This window comes from Lactuca sativa, chromosome 2 (assembly GCF_002870075.4).
Source record: "Lactuca sativa cultivar Salinas chromosome 2, Lsat_Salinas_v11, whole genome shotgun sequence".
In the NCBI taxonomy this organism is placed as follows: domain Eukaryota; kingdom Viridiplantae; phylum Streptophyta; class Magnoliopsida; order Asterales; family Asteraceae; genus Lactuca; species Lactuca sativa.
In genome coordinates, this window is record NC_056624.2 from 230,401,021 (window position 1) to 230,422,090 (window position 21,070).

Here is a 21,070-nt window from a genome sequence, read left to right on the forward strand (position 1 = left end):
GCAACCCTGTTTATTTATTACTGGATAAAATTGATATCGGAAAGCTCCAATTGACAAAACACAGGTGCCGGCAATCTACATAAAACACACATAAAAATCCAAGGACAGGAAAAGCTAAATTGATGAAGCAAGTATTTCGGAAGGCTCATCTCACCATTAATGGCGTCGTCGTCGCCGTTCATGACGGCCGCTGCGTCGTCATTTCGGTTACCGTCGCTCTCTTACCGCCAATATTGTACTCATTCATTAATCTCATCCAACAGTTCAAAATCCGAACCGAAACTGTGTACGTTCACTTTGAGACGTTTCTCGCTCGAAACATCTCGCTTCTCATCGTCGGAAAACATACCTACACTCAATCGAAGTGTAGTGGCTAGCTCTAATTTGAGATTCCCTCTGATATCGCCTAATGACCATTGGGGCATATGGACTGCTCTCTTCGCCACTGGTGCTTTTGGTCTATGGTAATCAATTTCTCTATTCTCATTGCTTATTGTGAATTTGAGATTATCTGTTCATTCTTTTGATCAATTATAAGATTGAAACTGTATTATTTCCTTTGCTCCTTAAATAAACTGTCACCTAAAATCATTCACTAGCGTTTTCAGAATATAGATCCTGACTTTTAAGAGTCAGTTCCTAAAATCTGAAGGTTAATGATTGGTACGGATCCATTGACTTTTTGGGTACAGTAGATGTGCTATTGCTTGCAATCTTAAAGTTGTATATGCTGCAATCAATTAGATTTGTTTCCTTTTTTGAATTTCATGATTTTGGTAATTAAGTGTATGTGGATTTTGAGGTGTTTGAATATCCAATTAAAGGTCAGAGAGAACCAAGATTGGGGGGATGATTAGTGCTGCACTTGTGAGCATCTTGTTGGGCCTTGCAGCCAGTAACATGGGGATTATTCCTCACGAAGCACATGCTTACTCTATTGTGATGGAATTCATTCTTCCTTTGACAATCCCATTGATGCTGTTCAGAGCTGATATGCGCAATGTGATAAAATCAACTGGGAAGCTCCTCTTGGCCTTTTTGATTGGATCAGGTCATATTTGTTATACAAACAGTTATCAGTTTAAGCATGCTTTAATAGATGCTTCTTTGAAAATATCATTCTTGTAACACTAAGAAAAACTTACATTTTATTTATTATAATGTGGCAGTTGCAACCACATTTGGAACACTAGTAGCATTCTTGATTGTTCCTATGCGATCACTAGGTCAAGATAGTTGGAAGATTGCTTCTGCTCTCATGGCCAGTTATATAGGAGGAGGTAATTAATGATATTGCTAACCAAAGATGTGGTATTTTTCATTTACTGCATTTTTAACCTAAAACTAAAGCTACGTTTTTTTTTTTGTCTATTTTGTAGCTATAAACTATGTTGCAGTATCAGATGCACTTGGTGTTTCTCCATCTGTTGTTGCTGCAGGTGTAGCTGCAGACAATGTTATATGTGCGATTTACTTCATGGTGTTGTTTACATTAGGCTCTAAAATTCCTTCAGAGGCTTTACCACCAACCAAAGGTGAGTTTAAAATAATAAATAACCTCATTTTTTTTTTTTAAATTGCCACCTCCCTTTATTTGAATGTCTATCTATGCACCTTTAACTTATGTCAAATGGCAGATCCGAGAAATAATTTGGAAGGCAATGTGGCCACAATACAAACAGCTACTGCACTTGCTGTTTCTTTTGCAATCTGCAAAGTTTCAACACATATCATTCAAGTTTTAAAATTGCCAGGTGGCACTCTTCCAGCAATTACTGCAACTGTTGTGATTTTGGCAACTTTACTTCCAAGACAAATTGGTTACCTGGCACCTGCTGGTGATGTTGTTGCTGCAATTTCAATTCAGGTATTTCAAGAAAATCTTTTTGTTTTTTCTTAACCAAACTTAAGGTTTACAAAGTTCATAACATTAACTATTTGATGTTGATGATATAGGTATTTTTTGCTGTATTGGGTGTGAGTGGGAGCATATGGAATGTTATCATGGTTGCTCCAAGTGTGTTTGTGTTTGCCTTTATTCAAGTCACAGTGCATCTTATTGTGATTCTTGGACTGGGAAAGTTACTCAGATTAGACCTAAAGTTACTACTTTTAGCATCAAATGCTAACATTGGAGGTCCTACAACAGCATCTGGGATGGCAACAGCCAAAGGTTGGGGCTCTTTGGTAATTCCTGGAATTCTTGTGGGTATATTTGGAATTTCAACCGCAACATACCTTTCCTATTTCTTTGGAACTTTTGTTCTCAAAAGCATGTCAGGGTTTCTGTAACATTTTGGCTATCAACTGTCTGCGATTTCTTGTTCCTAAACTTCTAATTATGCTCTCGATAGGTGACTAAGCATCTAGAAATTTCATACAGTATTATTATCAAACAAGTGGAGGACTTTCACATAGGATTATCATCAAATAGATGGTGTGCTTCAGAAGTCTCGTAAATTAAAACGTACAGAACTGCTATACTTCTGATATTAGTCAAATATTCTAGAAAGGGTAGGTAAGCTGGAAAATCAGAAAAATATAAAGCATCTTATTAGTGGGAGGGGTATTTTGGGTATTTATGCTATTTAGTTTGTTACAACAGTGGCTTATAAAAGATAATAGCGATGAGAGTAGCATCATCTTATCTTTATGTGAACTCGAGGAATCTTACCATTGGAAGAGGCTTGGCTCTTGAACCACTAAAATCATTAGGGTTACAATTTGTTTATTTGGTATTGTGAGTGTTTCAATCAATACAAGATGCTTTTGAATTCATTTTCTTGTTTTTGATTTTATTTTAGAAGTTAGTTCATAGCAAATTGGTATGAGAGTAATGGCCTAATGGCCATTATGGATATACTATATATGGCTCAAAAGGGTGGAAACAATAGGAGAAAATGTGGAAACAATAGGAGGAGTGAAGGAAATACATTCCGTCTCACCCGATGGAGATATCAACAAAGACGGTGTTCAAGTATACAACTCTCCATTCATCAAGTTTAGATTCCGACCAAGGCAACAACTCCACACCACCGCCACCTTCTCCATCACCACCACCATTATAACAACCCTTGTTTTTTAAAATGTCATGTTCTGGTATAAACATAAGTTTTAAGTGTGTGTGTGTGTGTATATATATATATATATATATATATATATATATATATATATAGAGAGAGAGAGAGAGAGAGAGAGAGGGAGAGAGAGAGAGAAAGTTACAAGTAGCTAGTTTCAATGATAAATCATACCTAAATACCATGGAATGTGAGTTGTAGAAAGAGATCTTGCTGTCTAGATTTGTAGCCACATTAAATGTACTACAAAACTAAGCTAAATGTAATTACAAAGCAAAGCAAGGAGAGGAGGACTAGATGCATGACATGTCAAGAAATCCTAAAGGATAACTAGATAAAGATGCGAAGGTATATGTGTCATATCACTAGAGATTTACAAGTTAAAAAGCCAAAGGAACAATGAACTTAGTGCAATACACTATCACTGTTTATAGGAACCTAAATAATCCATTTTTTTATTCCAAATAATGATTTATTATCAAGAGCATAAGTAGCAAAGGTTAAGAAGAAAGTTAGGAATTCCTAAACAAGAATTAAACAAGGTGAGTATGCTAATGACAGTTATGAAACATTTTCAGATTAAAGTATTTCGAAGGAGCACTCAAAATCTCTAATCGGATGAAATTCACTGTTTTCTAGAATGCAGAATAAAGAAGATGTTATGAAATTTGTACCCAAAAATGATTTCGAAATTAATCATATAATAGGAACTAACTTTCTGTCTTCAAACTGACATATGGTAGTTGTAGGAAAACAACTTCTTGTCAAAAAACTATCACATTACCTGTCATAAACTAACATAAAATTGGGTTTATAAATGGATCACAAAACCGGGTGTATTTAAAGAAAATACGGATTTCTGAGGCATTTACCTGTCACAAACTAGCATAAAACCGGGTCTATAAATCGATCCCAGCCAGGGGCTCTGCCCCTTGGACCCCACTCCCAGGGGCGCTGTCCCCGGACCTCCGTTAGTTCAGGGGCTTCGCCCATAAATAGCAGTATACTTTCAACAAAGACAAACTTAAACAAATGTGCACTCCGCACCATACCGATTTGTTCAATAATTGTCAAAGTGACATTGATCAACAAATTAATCTCATTACACTTAAATAATATTAGGGATATAAAATCACCAACAAAACCTCCCTTATTTAAGTGTAATCTTGATTAACTTAAAATTAAAATCATAACAACAACAAACTGATGCATAAATGAAATATCGTGACGATTGAATTTCACATTAGTATATTACTCATTCCAAATATTCGGATATCAGGGTGTCACTAAAGATTGAATCATTTCTATTCTAAGTGAATACATGAAGATAATATACACAACAATTTACATTCTCAAAGTTTTAACTTAACACTATATTTTAGTAGCTTGTGTCTCATCCTTCAATAAGCATATCAAAGTCAAGTCCCAACTTCTTGAAGCAGCTAAACTTCGTGCTTATATAGGTAATTCTTTTGTTCTAGCACCTGCAAATGCAATTTTTCAAAGAACTATTAAAAATAAAATTTGCACCTCCTTAACTTGCAGTACTAAACACATACATTGGGATGATGATAGTAATATATTCCAATCTTCAATTATCAAGCTTTCCACATTGAATTCAGCATCTAATATTGCATTAGATAGGAATTGGGTATCTTAATATAAAAGATTTTAGGTGGACTTTAAACCCATCCCTACAACCGTCTTGTGCACAAGATCTCTAGCTAGCCCTTTTGTTAAATAACCGGCTAAGTTCAACTGAGTCTTACAAACTCCACATATATAACACCAATCATGATGAGCTAACAAATCATGCTATGCATAACACCTAAATGTCTAGACCTCCCATTATACACTTGACAATAAGCTTTAGCCAATGTTGCAACACTATCACATCTGATAGAAATGGTAGATATTGGTTTTGGCCATAGTGGAATTTCATAAATCAAATTCGTTAGCCACTCAGCTTCTTTACCAACAGCAGACAATGCAACAAACTCATATTCCATGGTTTAGTTAGTAAAACAAGTTTGTTTCTTATATGCCCAAGAAATGACACCTCTTCCAAGAAGAAACACACAATCATTTGTAGAGGAGTGATCCTCTAAGTTGTTAATCCAGCTGACATGAGAATAACCTTCCAAAACAGAAGGATACCCACTATAAGTTAAACCATAATTCACGGTCCTTTTCAAGTACTTGAATACCATACTCACAACTTACCAATGATATGTAAGCCTTCCCACAACATATAATATATCAGGCCTAGTATTGATCATGTCATACATTAGATAACCAATAGTTCTTGATTATTCAAGTTAGACACTGGAGATCCTTTATTAGGTAGAAGCTTGAGACTAGGATCTATAAGAGTGCTAACAGGAGAACAATTTTCAAAGTTAAACCTTTTCAATATCTTCTGAATATAATGAGATTGAGAAATTGAAATCCCATTGTTTCCTTGTTTAATTCTTATACCAAGAATTACCTCAGTCTCCCCTAGGTCTTTCATTTCAAAATTAGATGATAAGAATTTCTTGGTTTTATCAACTTTTTCTAAATCAGTATCAAAAATCAACATATCATCCACATATAGACAAATCATAACTCCTTTACCAAAAGTATCAAATTTGTTATATACACACTTGTCAGCTTGGTTTAATGCAAAACCATTAGACAAGACAACATCATCAAACTTTCGATGCCATTGTTTTGGTGCTTGTTTCAAACCATATAATGATTTCTTCAACTTGCACACTTTGTGTTCATTTCCATGCATCACAAACCCTTCAAGTTGTTTCATGTATATTTCCCCATCGAAGTCACCATTCAAGAATGTAGTTTTCACATATTTGGTGAATCACAAGATTATGTATAGCTGCAAGAGCTAATAATAATCTAATAGTGGAAATTTTGGCAATAGAGCATAAGTATCAAAGAAATCCATGCCTTCCTTTTGTATAAAGCCTTGGATAACCAATCTTGCTTTATACTTATCAATTGTGCCATCCAACTTCATTTTTCTTTTGAGGATCCATTACATCCTAATGCCTTGCAAAAGGAGGTAAATCAGACAATACCCAAGTATTGTTATGCATTATAGAATCAATCTCATCTTGAATTGCCTCTTTCCAGAAATGAACATCCCTCGAAGCCATAGCTTCACTGAAAGTCTTTGGATCCTCTTCAATATTAAAACAATGTTGATGTTGAGACACAATCTCATCCCTTGTTGCTTTTCTGGATCCTTGGATCCACTTGGTCCATCACCATCCTTGTTCACTTTACGAAAACGAAAATCTTTCTTGAAGTGGCCCGGTTTGTTACAATTCCAACAAACCAACTTAGCCTTCTTTTTGGAAGACTTGTCATCCTATCCTTTAAACTTCCTTTTTCCATTATACTTCTCGGGATTCTTTGAACTTTCTCCTTCCACCATGTTCATAGAAGATGAACCAACTTGGTTCTTGCCTTAAGGATTGTTATCAAGTTCTTGAGTCCTTAAGGACTCTTCAATCCGTAAATGGCTTCGAAATTGAGTCAAAGTTAATTCTTCTTTGTTATGTTTCAGATTATGTTTAAAATCTTTCCAGAAAGGAGGCGGTTTATCAATGATCATAGCCACAAAAATGGTTTCATCCATTTTCAGATTTTGTTGAGTAAACTGTCCCAAGATCCTTAACATTTCATGAAATTGTTCCATAACAGGCCTGAAGTCAGTCATCCTGTAACCCATAAAGTTACTTACAAGAAACTTCTTGCTTGAAGCATCTTCAGTCATGTACTTGGATTCAAGAAAATCCCACAATTCTTTTGCAGTTTCAACATTTTTATAGTTATCAAATAGAGAACCAGACATACCATTGAGAATATGACCACGATAGATGTAGTCATCATTATCCCACTTTGACCTTCTTCTTGTTGCCTCCAAAGTTTCATCTTCAATAAATCCTAGCATGGGTGTACTCAGAACATACACCATTTTCAGAGTAGCGAGGAGAAAATGCATCTTCTTCTGCCATGTACGAAAATCTTGCCCTCCAAACTTGTTCAGTTTGTCAAACTTGTTTGTCATGTCCTTCACAGATTCGCTACTTGCCATGATCACAGAATGCTTTAATCTTTGTTAGAAAATCGGGGTATAGATATACTTGGATCAATGAGAGTTGTGAAACACTTTCAAATTAAAACATATCGAGGATACACTCAAAATCTCTAATCGGATGAAACTCACTATTTTCTGGAATGGATAATGAAGAAGATGTTATGAAATCTGTAGCCAAAAAATGATTTCGAAATTGATCATATAACAGGAACTAACTTGTTGTCTTCAAACTGTCATATGGTAGTTGCAGGAAAACAACTTCCTGTCCAAAATTGTCACATTACTTGTCACAAACTAACATAAAATCGGGTCTATAAATGGATCACAAAACTGGGTGTATTTAAAGAAAATACGGATTTCTGAGGCATTTACCTGTCACAAACTAACATAAAACCGAGTCTATAAATCGACTCCAGCCAGGGGCTCTCCCCTTGGAACCTACCAGGGGCTGCTGCCCCTTAGACCCCGCTCCCAGGGACGCTGTTCCCTGACCCCCGTTAGTTCAGCGGCTTCGCCTCTAAATAGTAGTATACTTTCAACAAAGACAAAATTAAAGAAATATGTACTCCGCAACATACCGAATTGTTCAATAATTGTCAAAGTGACATTGATCAACAAATTAACTTCATTACACTTAAATAATATTAGTGATATAAAATCACCAATATATATATAAGTGTGTATGTATTTAGGAGTATAGGTATATTTTTTAAGTATAAACACATTTTTATATGTTTTTTTAAAATCATAAATATATTTTTTTAAATATTATTATGTTTTTTTCGAAATATAAATATGTGCTTTTACATATTGTATTTTAAATTTTTGAAATTGGTGTTTAATTATCAGTATGCATATTTGATAGCTATTTAATTAAGAAAGAAAAAGAAGTTACTATTAAAAGTTATCAGAAAAGTAGTGTTTATTACTGTAAAAAATAAGATGATCTATTGTTATATAATATAAACTTTTATAAATTGATTAGTTTGCAAGCTGACTAAACAATTTAACCCTTAAAAGTATGTATACATAATAAACGGTGCAAAATTAAAAAATAAACAATAATATTTCTATGGTTTTTATTAAATAATAATAATAATAATAATAATAATAATAATAATAATAATAATAATAATAATAATAATTTAACCTATATGTTTAGATGTTTATTTGAGTATAAAAATCTAAATTATCACATAATTTGATACAACATTATATAAATTCATTGTTGAGTATCCAATTTTAAATTACGACTACCAAGGAGTATTTTTAATTAGAAATGGGGGTCAATGTGGTTACATACGAAGTACAAGTACTTCACATTGCAAGTACATTTCATCTTGTATCTTCCATACTTCTCAATTAGGGTTTTTAAGTGTACTGCACTTTTAGGTTTTGCACTGTACTACAAATTATATTTTTATATAGTTTTGTTGCGAATTTAAAAATATATAATACATTATTTATTATGGTATGAAAATAACATGATATATTTTGCAAAATTATTCGGTTCTCGGGTGACGAATGTATAATTAGAAGTCAACGGTAGTTGATTATTCGTAGTTACAATTAATAAAGGAAATGTAACGTCAGACTCGAAAGATTTATACCTTAGAAATGAATTATCATGTTCTCTTTTTTTTGTTTTCTAAACTTTACAGGAATAATAAGCGATGTACTTGAAAAACAATTGCTGAAAAAATACGATCGAATGTCAATGGTTTGCTACGATAATAAGTTAAGGCTAATTCACTTGGCTGACAACTAACAAGGAAATCATGAGTTCTATTCCAGACATATATTAACCCGTCATTCTAAAAAAATGGTTTGCTATGATTGTTTAGTTACAACGTAATCAAGAATCATGATATTGGACTTTTAAAATTATATCTTAGGAACAATAATTCGCTATTTATTATGGTATTAAAATAACATGACATATTTTGCAAAATTATTCGGTTTTGAGATAAGAACGTATAATTAGAAGTCAACGGTAGCTAATTATTTGCAGTTACAATTAATAAAGAAAATCTAACATTAGATCTCATGGGTTTATACCTTAGAAATGAATTACTTGCTCTCTTCTTTTTGTTTTCAAAACTTTGAAAGAGATAATCAGCGAATGTGAACAGTGTATTAAGATTGTTTGGTTACAACGTAATCAAGAATTGTGATATTAGACTTGTAGAATTTATATCCTAGCAGATATTATTTCTATATCAAATTCTCTAATGTATTCATTTTGTTTCACATTTGAAATGAATTAATACGTCACCTGTTAGGAACAATAATTCATTATTAATTATGGTACTAGGTGTAAAACATGTGTATTACATGAGTTGATTAAAAAAAATAAAATATTAAAATATAAATAATAAGTATTTTTTAAAATAAAATTTTGAAATGAGGAATGACATTTTAAAATAAGAAACATATTAATTACAATTTAGTATAATATTTATTACATTTGATAGTTTACTTATATAACTATATGTATTATCTGACTTTTTAATCTTAAAAATTAAAAAAAAAAAAAAAAAAAAAAAAAAAAAAAAAACTAGAAATTGACATGTGGATATTATTTATTTCAAAAATATCACAAAATTACAAGTGTCAAAATTTATGAGAGATTGACATATGGCAAAATGAATTTTCATTTATTAGGATATATTAAAATACCATGAAATATTTTGCAAAATTATTTAGTTTGGGATAAAAATGTTTAATTAGAAGTCAAAGATAGCTAACTATTCACAAAGCAATCAATAAAAGAAATTTAACATTAGACTTAACGGGTTTATACCTTGTAAATGAATTATTGGCTTTTTTTTCTTTTTGTTTTCAAAACTTTGTAGAAATAATAAGCAAATGTCAATGGTTTGCTTCGATTGTAGTGTTACAACGTAATCAAGTATCATGCTATCATAGTTTTAGAATTTATATCCTAAAAGATATTATTCTATATCAAATTCTTTAATATATTCATTTTGTTTCGAGTTTTAAATGAATTAATATGTCATCTGCCGTTTAGAAAAAATGACACACTATTTGTTATGGTAAATGACATATTTTGCAAAATTATTCGGTTTTGGGATCAAGAATGTATAATTAGTAGTCAATAGTAGCCGCCTATTCACACTTGTAATTAACAATGGACATATGATGTTAGATTTTTAGAAATGAATTATTCATTCTCTTCTTTTGGTTTTCAAAAGTTTAAATAAATAATAAGCAATCTTGATGTGCTTGAAAAACAATTGCTAAGAAATATGCAATTGAATGTCTACGGTTTGCTACGATTGTTTGTGTACATTGTACAACGTAATCACGAATATCAACATTACACTTTTAGACTTTATAACGTAGGAAATGAATTCTATGCCTATTAATTTTCTTATGTATTCATTTTGTTTCAAGTTTTAAATGAGCTAATACATCATCGACTGTTCAAAAAAGTAAATAATAAACGACTTTTGTAATATAAAAACTTCAAATATTTGTGTATTTTTTTAGAACAAAAGAAAGCGAGAGCAGAGAAGATGGAAAACTCATGAAGTGAGAGCAAAACTTATATATTGATTATAATTAGGATTTTATTTTCCGCACGTTACAGTAACAGTAATGGATTTAAGAACTAGTAGAAACTAAGTTGTTACATGTTGAAAATAGATGAAAATGTCGTTTTTATTTCCAAAGATAACTAAAAATAAGCGCGAAAATGTAATAAAAATTTATATCTAAACATAGATAAACTTGAATTTATACTGGTACGTATATAAAAAAAAAACAAGTAAGTTTTGTTTTTTCTTAAATTAACGAACGAAAGTTTTAAATATATGTCAAAGTGTTGACTACCTCGAATTTATATCGACACACATACATAAAAATAAGCATGTACATGAAACTTATTACGGAAAATGTCATTTTACAATGTAGAGGGGTGCAAATTGTTGATGAGAAAATTCTATGAGGTCAAACTTACATTTAAAAAAGTACAGGGGTGAAAATTATTATTTTCCAAAGTAAAAAGGTACATACATCGAAACACCCACGAACATTAGTTAATTTCCAAAAATTACCAATTACTAGGGTAAAAACTCAAAAATTACTCATATGCGGTTTTTTAGCCCTAATCTTTGATCACATTTATGAAAAAAAAAAAAAGCACCCATATTCGATTGGTGACCGGTTACCAAGATAAAAAACCAAAAATCATTCATTATCAGGGTAAAAAACTCATGTTGCATGCTTTTGGAACTTAATTGTAAACAACTAACAATATTTTGGGCTTAATTGTAAGAAAAAAAGGACTTAATCGATTATAATGTCAAAATGTAAGAACTTTGTGGGTGCTTTTCCTTTTTCTAATGCCTGGACTCTTGAAAATCACTTTGTGAAAATTGGTCCAACCAAATTATAATTCTGTTGATCCGGATCGTATCTTAATTTAATTTGGACTATTTAGATCAATATTTTGAAAATTAAAATCAATTTGGATTAACTTGATTGCATCGGATCAAACTTATATATTCAAACGAACACCCTTAGGTTCATTACCAACTTGGCTCTAGGGTTTGTTAATTGTTAATATTAAACTACTGTTAAAGTTTGTTAATCATTGGTAGTAAAATATATTAGGTTTTGTTAATTAATTGGAATTTTTGTTAAGGTTTGTTGATTGATAATTTGGTTTTTTGTTAGGAATCTTAATTAAGTGAGGCACTAGCTAGGTTTTAGTTACATATCCGCCAAAAGCATATGGATGGTCAGATGTCAATTACAAAAGACCTTGCAGCTTGGGTCAACATCAGATGAGGATCATTTTCCACTTTCATTCTCGATGGTATTTAAGTGAAACTCATAGAAGGAAGGGACACACCACAATACCTCCATTTCTTTAAAAAAGAAGCTCCGAGTTCTAGGATTATGGAAGACAGTGCAGTAGTAAGAATGGTGATGCTTCTTGTTTTCGTTGGGTGGCTCATGATGTGGGTTATGCTGCCAACGGAAACCTACAAATTTTCATGGAAACCTACCCTCGCAAATCGACTAGACTCAACTTATTTTCGTGAACAAGGTTTCCTTATATATATACACGTTTATCTTTGTGTTTGCATGTTTGTCTTGTCAGTTGTCAGGATTCTTTTGTTGTGAAAATTAACTGTTTCGATTCATAAATGATTTACCAAAGAAGTATGTTGTATTTTCTTTCAGGGACAAATCTTGTGCTTTTCTCATTTCCCATAATGTTCTTGGCATCGTTGGGCTGTATTTATCTCCATTTTCAGAAGAAAACTCGTTCTGAAAGGTTAGTATATATATTACATATATCTCTCGAATGCAATACAAAGATAGTATTAATTTCACAACCCCGGAGTACTGCATCCCAACAGTTCTTGCTAGCTAGTATCTATGTTGTTGTTTTTCGTTTAAGAAGTGCATATACTGAAATACTGATCAAACAAGTAATATATATTTGCTGCAGTAATCTGACTAGAAGAAGATGGTTGGACGTATGGAAACGTCCATTAATTGTGACGAATCTTCTAGGGATTGTGAGCGTGATGGAGCTGGTGTTTGCAGCCATGTTCATCGCTCTACTAGGATGGTCTCTATACAATTACTTGCACGTCAGCTTCACCCATCCTCATATGCATCATGGAGTTGTGCAGAAAGAGTAAGTTGTCGATTTTCGCCATGATTGGCCAGATTACTTTTATCAGGATTTAGGAATAATTAAGTAGTGTACTTGATTAGGGTGTATATATATATTGTGGGCCTTCAAATTGAAAAAGCTCTTTTGCATCGGGTAAAAGAAACGGTTGATCTAATTAGTAGCTAGCTAGCTAGCTAGAACAAATTAAAGTTGTACTGTTCTGTGAACAACGATTATATTACATGCAGGTGGCTAACCAAGTTCCGTAGTGTATCGTTGAGACTTGGGTATATCGGGAACATAACGTGGGCGTTTCTGTTCTTTCCGGTGACACGTGGATCATCGATCTTAAGACTCGTTGGGCTTACATCTGAGTCAAGTGTCAGGTATCACATATGGCTTGGCCATTTATCCATGGTTCTCTTTACTGCACATAGCGTTGGGTTTATTATCTACTGGGCTTTCACTCATGAAATGGCTTTGGTACGTACTTCCATCTCTTTCAATTCCTTTCGCTTCTTAATTAATTTGTTTTCAAGTGAATTAGTTCATAGATTATATATTATCTATATAGATTGATTTAGATTATATTTTTACATCAACCACAGTGAACATTTTAAATTAAAAACTGCTTTATTCGTAGTTCAAGAGAGACAAGGGGGGGGGGGGGGGGGGGGGGGGGGGGGGGGGGAATGCCTTAGTTAAAAGAAGCTAGCTGATGTCCACTTTGCATCAATAATTTTTGGACGGGTTTTAGTTTTGGACCTCTGAAAACCTATCCATATATTGGGTGCTCTAATTATTGTGAAGTGGTCGTTTGGAATTATATAAATGTCTAGAGAATATCGTTTTTTGTTTTTTTCTTTTACAAAATTTCATTTCTGCATGTGTTATGATAACCACCGAATGATTTATAGTGACATTTTATATCAACTAGAGACCAATAGTTAAAGTGAAAAATGTAATTATGTTAAGACAATGCATTGAAATTAGAGAAGATATCATTGATCGTAAATAAAACTACTAAATAACATGACTATATATAATTATAATACTTTATAATATTCACTAAAACTTACGGACATAATGACATGATTTACACAAACACACCAAAATAAAAACTATATTATTATAAACCCTGCTTGCATGCAACCAAATTTTTAAATATTTGCTGATTTTTGTTTTGAACAGAAAATATTTTATGAACTTAGAACCTTTACGATTTTATGATCACGGGCGGAGATAGTAGAGGGTTGCCGGATGCTTTGCCCCCCTCAATCTCTATAGAAACTTTAAAATATATTAATATACTATATTAATACCCGCACGTTACGCGAAAAACACCTATATAGTTGAAGTCTTTATCAATATATGTTTTTTTTTTAAATATAATAATAATGTTGTTGTCAAATTTGATATCATAATTTCGTATACTAAATTAATATATTATATTGATTATTTTGAATTATATGATAATATATATATATATATATATATATATATATATATATATTATAACTGCATTATCTTAATAGTTTGAATAACTTCTACACACGAATTATACGTGAATAAAATTGAATATAATTATGGTTCAATGTTATTTATAGTTGTTATTATTATTGATTAATTTTTTAAAATTAGTTTGCTTAATGTTTTAATTTTTATTATTATAACTATTTAAAACATCAAAAATTGTTTTTTGATTTTAAATGTAACAATATAATCATTTATATAGAATTATTTTTAACTATTGTTAATGTAAGTTATTTTAAGCTACTTATTTGAAAACTTTTAACAATTATAAAAATATCTTTGAGAAATATTTTAGTTAAATTGATATTACAGTTTAGTTTTTGTATTTATCACTACAATTTATTACTTTTAACTATTTACAAAATATTCTTTGGTTTTTTTAAGTGAAAATGAAATTTATATTTAAATTGACACTGTAATGTTATATTTAAATCAACAATTTAAGTATTTTTGTCCAAACTGTTCAAAAGTTGTAACTTTAAACTGATGATGGTTTACATACAACAACAGTTTAAATCTAATAAATTAAGTATAATATGTTAAAAGTTAAAAACATAACATTATAAGTAGAAGTAAAGATATTATTTTAATATTGAAATTTAGTTTATTTATGATTACACTTTAGCTTTGATATTTATTTAACCTTATTAACCAATTTAAAATCATTATTAGAAAGATAATACAATTTATCACTTTTAAATATTTACAAAATATTATTTATGGTTGTTTAAGGTAAACTAAAGTTTATATTTAAGCTGAACCTGTAATGTTATATTTAAATTAATAATTTAAGTATTTTATACAAATTGTTCCAAAATTATATCTTTAAAATGATAATTGTTTACATCCAACAATATATTAACACTAATAAATTAAGTATAATATGTTAAAAGTTAAAGAACATAACTTTATAAGAAGAAGTAAAGATATTATTTTAATATTGAAATTTAGTTTATATATGATTACACTTTAGGTTTGATATTTATTTAACTTTATTAACCAATTATAATTATTATTAAAAAGAAATTGAAAAGTCATGGGAGTTTCAAATGAATGTGGTGAAAGAAAAAAAATGCATGGGAGTTTCAAATGCATGAGGTTCAAGGAAAAATGCTAGCTTTATAAGATACTAGGAAAATCCCCACGCAACATAGTTAAAATAATATCTTTTACCAAATTAAATAGTCAAAATGGAATAAATTATATAGTTAAAATAATATCTTTTACCAAATTATTATTTAATATTTCTACTTTGAAACAAAATGTTAGTAGTAAAGCAAAAATAGTTAACATATTAGTTTTATTAAACATTATAGTTTAATTTTTAAGTCATTGTGATATATACAATTATTTGATAATTTTATAAACCGTTTAAAATTGTGTAAATTATATATCAAATGAATGATAATATAACGGGTAACAAAACGTATGAACAAAAATATGAACTGAAACTTTTAGTAACACAAAAATAGAAAAACATCTATTATAACATTTGTATTAAAAAAGATATATATACAACAAATAATAAAGAATATGAAAAATAAACACTATAACTTTTAATAACAAAAAAACACTAAAACATCGATTATAATATTTATATTAACTCTTCATATTTAAATAACAGATCTCTTCAAATACATTAATGTTTTTAATGAGGAAAACTTTACAACCTTATAAAATAAAGGAAAATAAAAAGTTATTAGTGATTACTAATTAATAGTCATGAGTTAAAAACTCTTGAGTTGTAACTAATAAATATACATAAATTAGAAAACTCTTGAGTTGTAATGTGAGTTTCAAATGAATATGGTACTTGGAAATGTATTATTATTATTATTATTATTATTATTATTATTATTATTATTATTATTATATTCGTCTAAATAATTGGTTTTGATGCATCATTTTAATCCCTTCAATTATTAAACATAAAGATATTTAATTATAAATTTATATCATACATAGGTGCATATACATGTTAAACCATTCACATATAATATATATATATATATATATATATATATATATATATATATATATTCTTAAACGGCATATGTAATTCTTGTCGTAGTAATATGGATAGATTACTTTCATATGAAGAACATATCATGATAAGTCTATCATAATTACATATCAAATGTTCAAAATTATGTTATCTTTTAAATATTGTCTTTTAAATATGTTGTGTAGGATAACCCAACAAAAAATAATAGAAAATAAACATAATCAAAATAGAAAAATTACAATCAAATAAATAAGAGCATTCGGTGGTTGAATATATAAATAAAGATGTTACATAAACATACATTTAAATCAAAAGAAAAAACTAACATTCATCAACTTTGCTCAAACAAAAAAACCTATATCCATTTTATGAATCTTCTTTTTTCATTTAACACCATTCAACTATAGAAACTTGATGACAATTCTTCACTAACCTACAATCAAAATATTTTTCTTGAAAAAAAAATCAGAAAGATATTCCAAGCAAAACATTGATGTTTGGATAATCAAAATATGTCCACCTCCATCTGTTATCCATAATTATGTGCAAGTGGATAATAGCGCTCGAAGTTCCGCCACTTTTGGCTGCCGATCTAGTGCGTCCGATGCTACCATCCGCTCCATGTAACGCAACAATAACCTCTTTCCCATGTGCCTCCTTTCTCGGTTCCAAAAACTCCACCACCATTTTGATAATAAAGAAATATTGTAATTGTAAGCATTAAGGCTTTCAATACCAAGCCCACTCTTGTCCTTAGAGTTTAAGACTTTCTTCTATGCAATCCAAGAAATATTTTTGTTGTCGCTAATTAAAGCCACCCCAAAAGAAACACATGCTCTCACTAGTATTTGAAAAACTCAATAAGGGCTATTTATTGACTCATCAATACGCATAGTTTCAGATTGTAGTTGTATGTTAGGTTATTTACTTTAACCAATAATTAAATATGTACAAAATCATACATTCATTAACCTCACAAGTAATTATCTCTTAATTATACACAAAATCATATGATTTACTGCTAATTAACATCACTTATATAATTAAGCATTCCAATCGATCTTCAAAGATATCATTTGAAATTGGAGGTGGGTTTATATAACAAACGAAAATGTATAAAAACATAAGTCGAAAGAATCCATATATCATTTTTTCATAGTTGAATAAAATCAAAGAACAAGACAAAACAAAACTGACTGTTTGGTTTTTCAAAATGAAAAACCGAAATATTTCATTTAGTTTCGATTTTAGTTAAAAATCCATAACAAAATACTCAACTCTTAAACTCTTGAGGTGTCTTTTCTAATTAATTACACATAAAAATACATCTTTTTCAATATTCACAAAAATATGGTTATCATTTTTAGCCTTAGTTTTTTTTAATCTAAATAGTTAATTATTTGATTTTTAGTTTTTAACTAAATAGTTATTTGACCACATGTCCTTTGCGTTCTTTTTTAACAAAGCTAAAAGTGTATTCGAGTTGCATAACTAATTATTTGGATCGAAAATAAGTTTAAAATTTGAAGACTTGCTTGGACAATACTTGTAGCATGTTAACATAGTTGTCATTTCAGTCTTTAATAGGATTACGATCAAAGCTTTAAACTTGCAATTTTTTGGCCATATATGCAGATGCTAGAATGGAGTAGAACTTACATTTCAAATGTAGCTGGAGAGATTGCTTTTGTACTTGCTTTGATTATGTGGGTGACAAGCATGACTCGGGTAAGGCGAAAGATGTTCGAGCTTTTCTTCTACACACACCAAACCTACGTTCTCTACCTCTTCTTCTACATCATCCATGTCGGGGTAGCCTATTTCTGCTTGATTCTTCCCGGAATTTTCCTCTTCCTTATCGATAGGTACTTGAGATTCTTGCAATCACGGACAAATGTAAGGCTTATCGCTGCCCGCCTCTTGCCTTGTGACACACTCGAACTTAACTTCTCCAAGATTGCTGGTAAGATTGATTGTGCCCAAAATCTTAATTAGGGTAATTAGTTGGTCTACAAATGGGAAAGTACTTTTGTTTATGTTCGATAAAAAGCTGATAAATTATGTCAAATATGTTGCAGGATTAGAGTATCATCCAGCAAGCTTCTTGTTCGTAAATGTGCCATTAATCTCCAAGTTGCAGTGGCATTCATATACAGTGACTTCCAATGCTAACATGGAGCCTGAAATGCTCAGCATTGTGATCAAGTGTCAAGGAACGTGGTCTCACAAACTTTACCAAGAGCTTTCTGGTTCTGCTATCCAACGTCTTCAAGTCTCTGTTGAAGGACCCTATGGACCTACTTCACCACATTTTCTAAGGTTATATATATATATATATATATATATATATATATATATATATATATATATATATATATATATATATATATATATATATATATATATATATATATATATATATATATATATATACTAGTTGTGAGACCGTATATTATACGGATTGATTAAAACAAAATGTTAAGTACGAACGATTAAATAGAAATTTTATTTGAATTTGAAATTGAAATAAGTGAAAATTATAAAAAACATGCAAAAAATAAATTAATTAAAATTATGTGTTTAGTGTGTACTAAACGAGTTACTTATAACAAAATATTAAACATAAAGGTTTAAACTGTAAATTTATTTGAAATTGAATTTAAAATTTAAAATTTAAAATTAATAGTTATTATGGTAGGTTTAATTTATGGAAACTAAATTAATAATATATTGAAAATGAAAATTAAAGTAATGACAAGTGGAAAATAAATATATCTCAATTTATGACAAAATGTCATGTGGTTAGTTTTATGAGAGAAGGACATGAGGCAAAGTCATTTTCATTTATTAGGGTATATATATATATATATATATATATATATATATATATATATATATATATATATATATATATATATATATATATATATATATATATATATATATATATATATATATATATATATACACACACACTCCATTTTAAATTGTTTGACCTACTAATTAATTTTAACCAGAATTTTGATTTTAATGTTAAATTGATTGAAAGTCTAATGCTTGCTTGTAGTGTTTTAATTTGGTGTTAGAATCTTGACATTCAAACATTTCGGTTAATTTGTAGTTATGAGAATTTGGTATTGATCAGTGGAGGCAGCGGCATCACCCCGTTCATCTCTATAATTCGCGAGCTTACTTTCCAAAAGGCACGACAAGAACAACAACCTGATAAAAATCACAAGATCCCAACAAGTGTTCTCCTGATTTGTGTCTTCAAAAACTCTGCAGAACTCTCGATGCTTGACCTCTTGATTCCATTAACATCAACCAGTACGCCTTCAGATCTTTCCCAAATAAACCTTCAAATACACGCCTACATCACTAGAGAAGTCGAGCAGCCACAGACCCTTGAAAACATCAAGACACCTCTTCAAACCAAATGGTTCAAACCAAATGTCTCCGACTCTCCTGTTTCACCACAACTTGGACCTGACAGTTGGTTATGGCTATGTGCGATTATCTCATCCTCTTTTATCATGTTTTTGATTTTATTGGGGTTTGTCACCAGATACCACATCTACCCTAAAGATGACATTGAAGGTGATAAGGTCTACAATTACACGTTCAAAACGTTATGGGACATGTTCTTCGTCTGTGTTAGTGTTTTTTTGGCTACTAGTTTCATGTATCTGTGGCAAAAGAAGGAGAACGACAAAAAGGAAGGGATGAAAGTTCAAAACTTTGAGGTCGGTGAAGTTGGTGAGATCGAAAGGTTTGATCGTCAGTCTGTTGTTGGAACTACTGAGGTTCATTTTGGCCATAGGCCTGATTTAAAGAGTATGTTATTGATTACCTTAATTTACGCTGATTAAACAAATAAATTAATAGAGAAAATAATTGTTGTTGTTAGTCTTAAAGATTGATGTTTCCGTTGATGATTTGCAGGGATGCTAATGGAGAAGAACAAGAAAGAGGCGGATGTGGGCGTTTTGGTCAGTGGACCAGGAAAATTGAGACGTGAAGTTGCCAAGATATGTTCATCAAAGATGGCTAAGAATCTTCATATGGAGTCCATGAGCTTTAACTGGTGATGATAAAGAAGAATGTGAATTATAACAATAAATAAATAAGAAAGTGTGAGAGTGGATTGATCAAGAAAAGGGTCTTTTCGGCTCTTTATGATTCCTGTAATATATATATATCTAATGCCATGTGTTACTTACTTTGTTTGATTTCATTGGTTTTGATTCGATATTAATGCCAAGTTGAAGGAATATGCTTATTTTTGTCCATATTAATGTAGTTGTTGATGTGAAAGCTTAAAACAAAACATACATGAGTTATATCCCTATCTGCATGGGTGATATGGACCTTCATGAGGAACGGGGTTGTTTTTCACCGCAAAACGAAGAATACCACTATTCTTGTTAGCGAGGTTAAGGCTCACGCCTTCCATTTGCTTAAAATTAGAGCTAGGTGAGGTATAGCTGTAAATTTAATCCATAAAATATGCATCTCAATTTCAAAATTTAAAGTTTCAAGTTTCTTCATTCATGGTTTGAGACATTCGCTGTTCTGTTTCTACTCATCTTATTTCTTTTCAATTTGCTATATTTCTACACGTTGGTTTGCCAGACGCCCTTGGCATTAGAAAAGAAATTCCTTAACTAGAGGACACCATAAACTTTCTAATCTCA

The 21,070-nt window shown here is 30.6% G+C and overlaps 3 protein-coding genes across 3 annotated transcripts; 2 read left to right on the top strand and 1 right to left on the bottom strand.

The window, feature by feature from the left end:
• The first annotated feature begins 6 nt into the window (after positions 1-6).
• LOC111888470 (uncharacterized) lies at positions 7-2,431 on the top strand. The gene is made up of 6 exons (XM_023884642.3): positions 7-464; positions 825-1,051; positions 1,170-1,280; positions 1,380-1,535; positions 1,638-1,867; positions 1,957-2,431. The coding sequence occupies exons 1-6, from the start codon at positions 160-162 to the stop codon at positions 2,290-2,292; spliced, it is 1,365 nt and encodes a 454-aa protein (XP_023740410.1). The 5' UTR covers positions 7-159; the 3' UTR covers positions 2,293-2,431.
• Positions 2,432-6,549: 4,118 nt separating this feature from the next.
• LOC111888443 (uncharacterized) lies at positions 6,550-7,179 on the bottom strand. Its single transcript, XM_023884613.1, has one exon. It carries the CDS (start codon positions 7,177-7,179, stop codon positions 6,550-6,552), a length of 630 nt encoding a protein of 209 aa, XP_023740381.1.
• Positions 7,180-12,038: 4,859 nt separating this feature from the next.
• On the top strand, positions 12,039-20,610 carry LOC111888466 (ferric reduction oxidase 4). Its single transcript, XM_023884636.3, has 8 exons — positions 12,039-12,259; positions 12,397-12,490; positions 12,668-12,859; positions 13,087-13,321; positions 18,012-18,339; positions 18,455-18,695; positions 19,498-20,210; positions 20,319-20,610. Exons 1-8 carry the CDS (start codon positions 12,109-12,111, stop codon positions 20,462-20,464), a joined length of 2,100 nt encoding a protein of 699 aa, XP_023740404.1. The 5' UTR covers positions 12,039-12,108; the 3' UTR covers positions 20,465-20,610.
• The last annotated feature ends 460 nt before the right edge of the window (positions 20,611-21,070 follow it).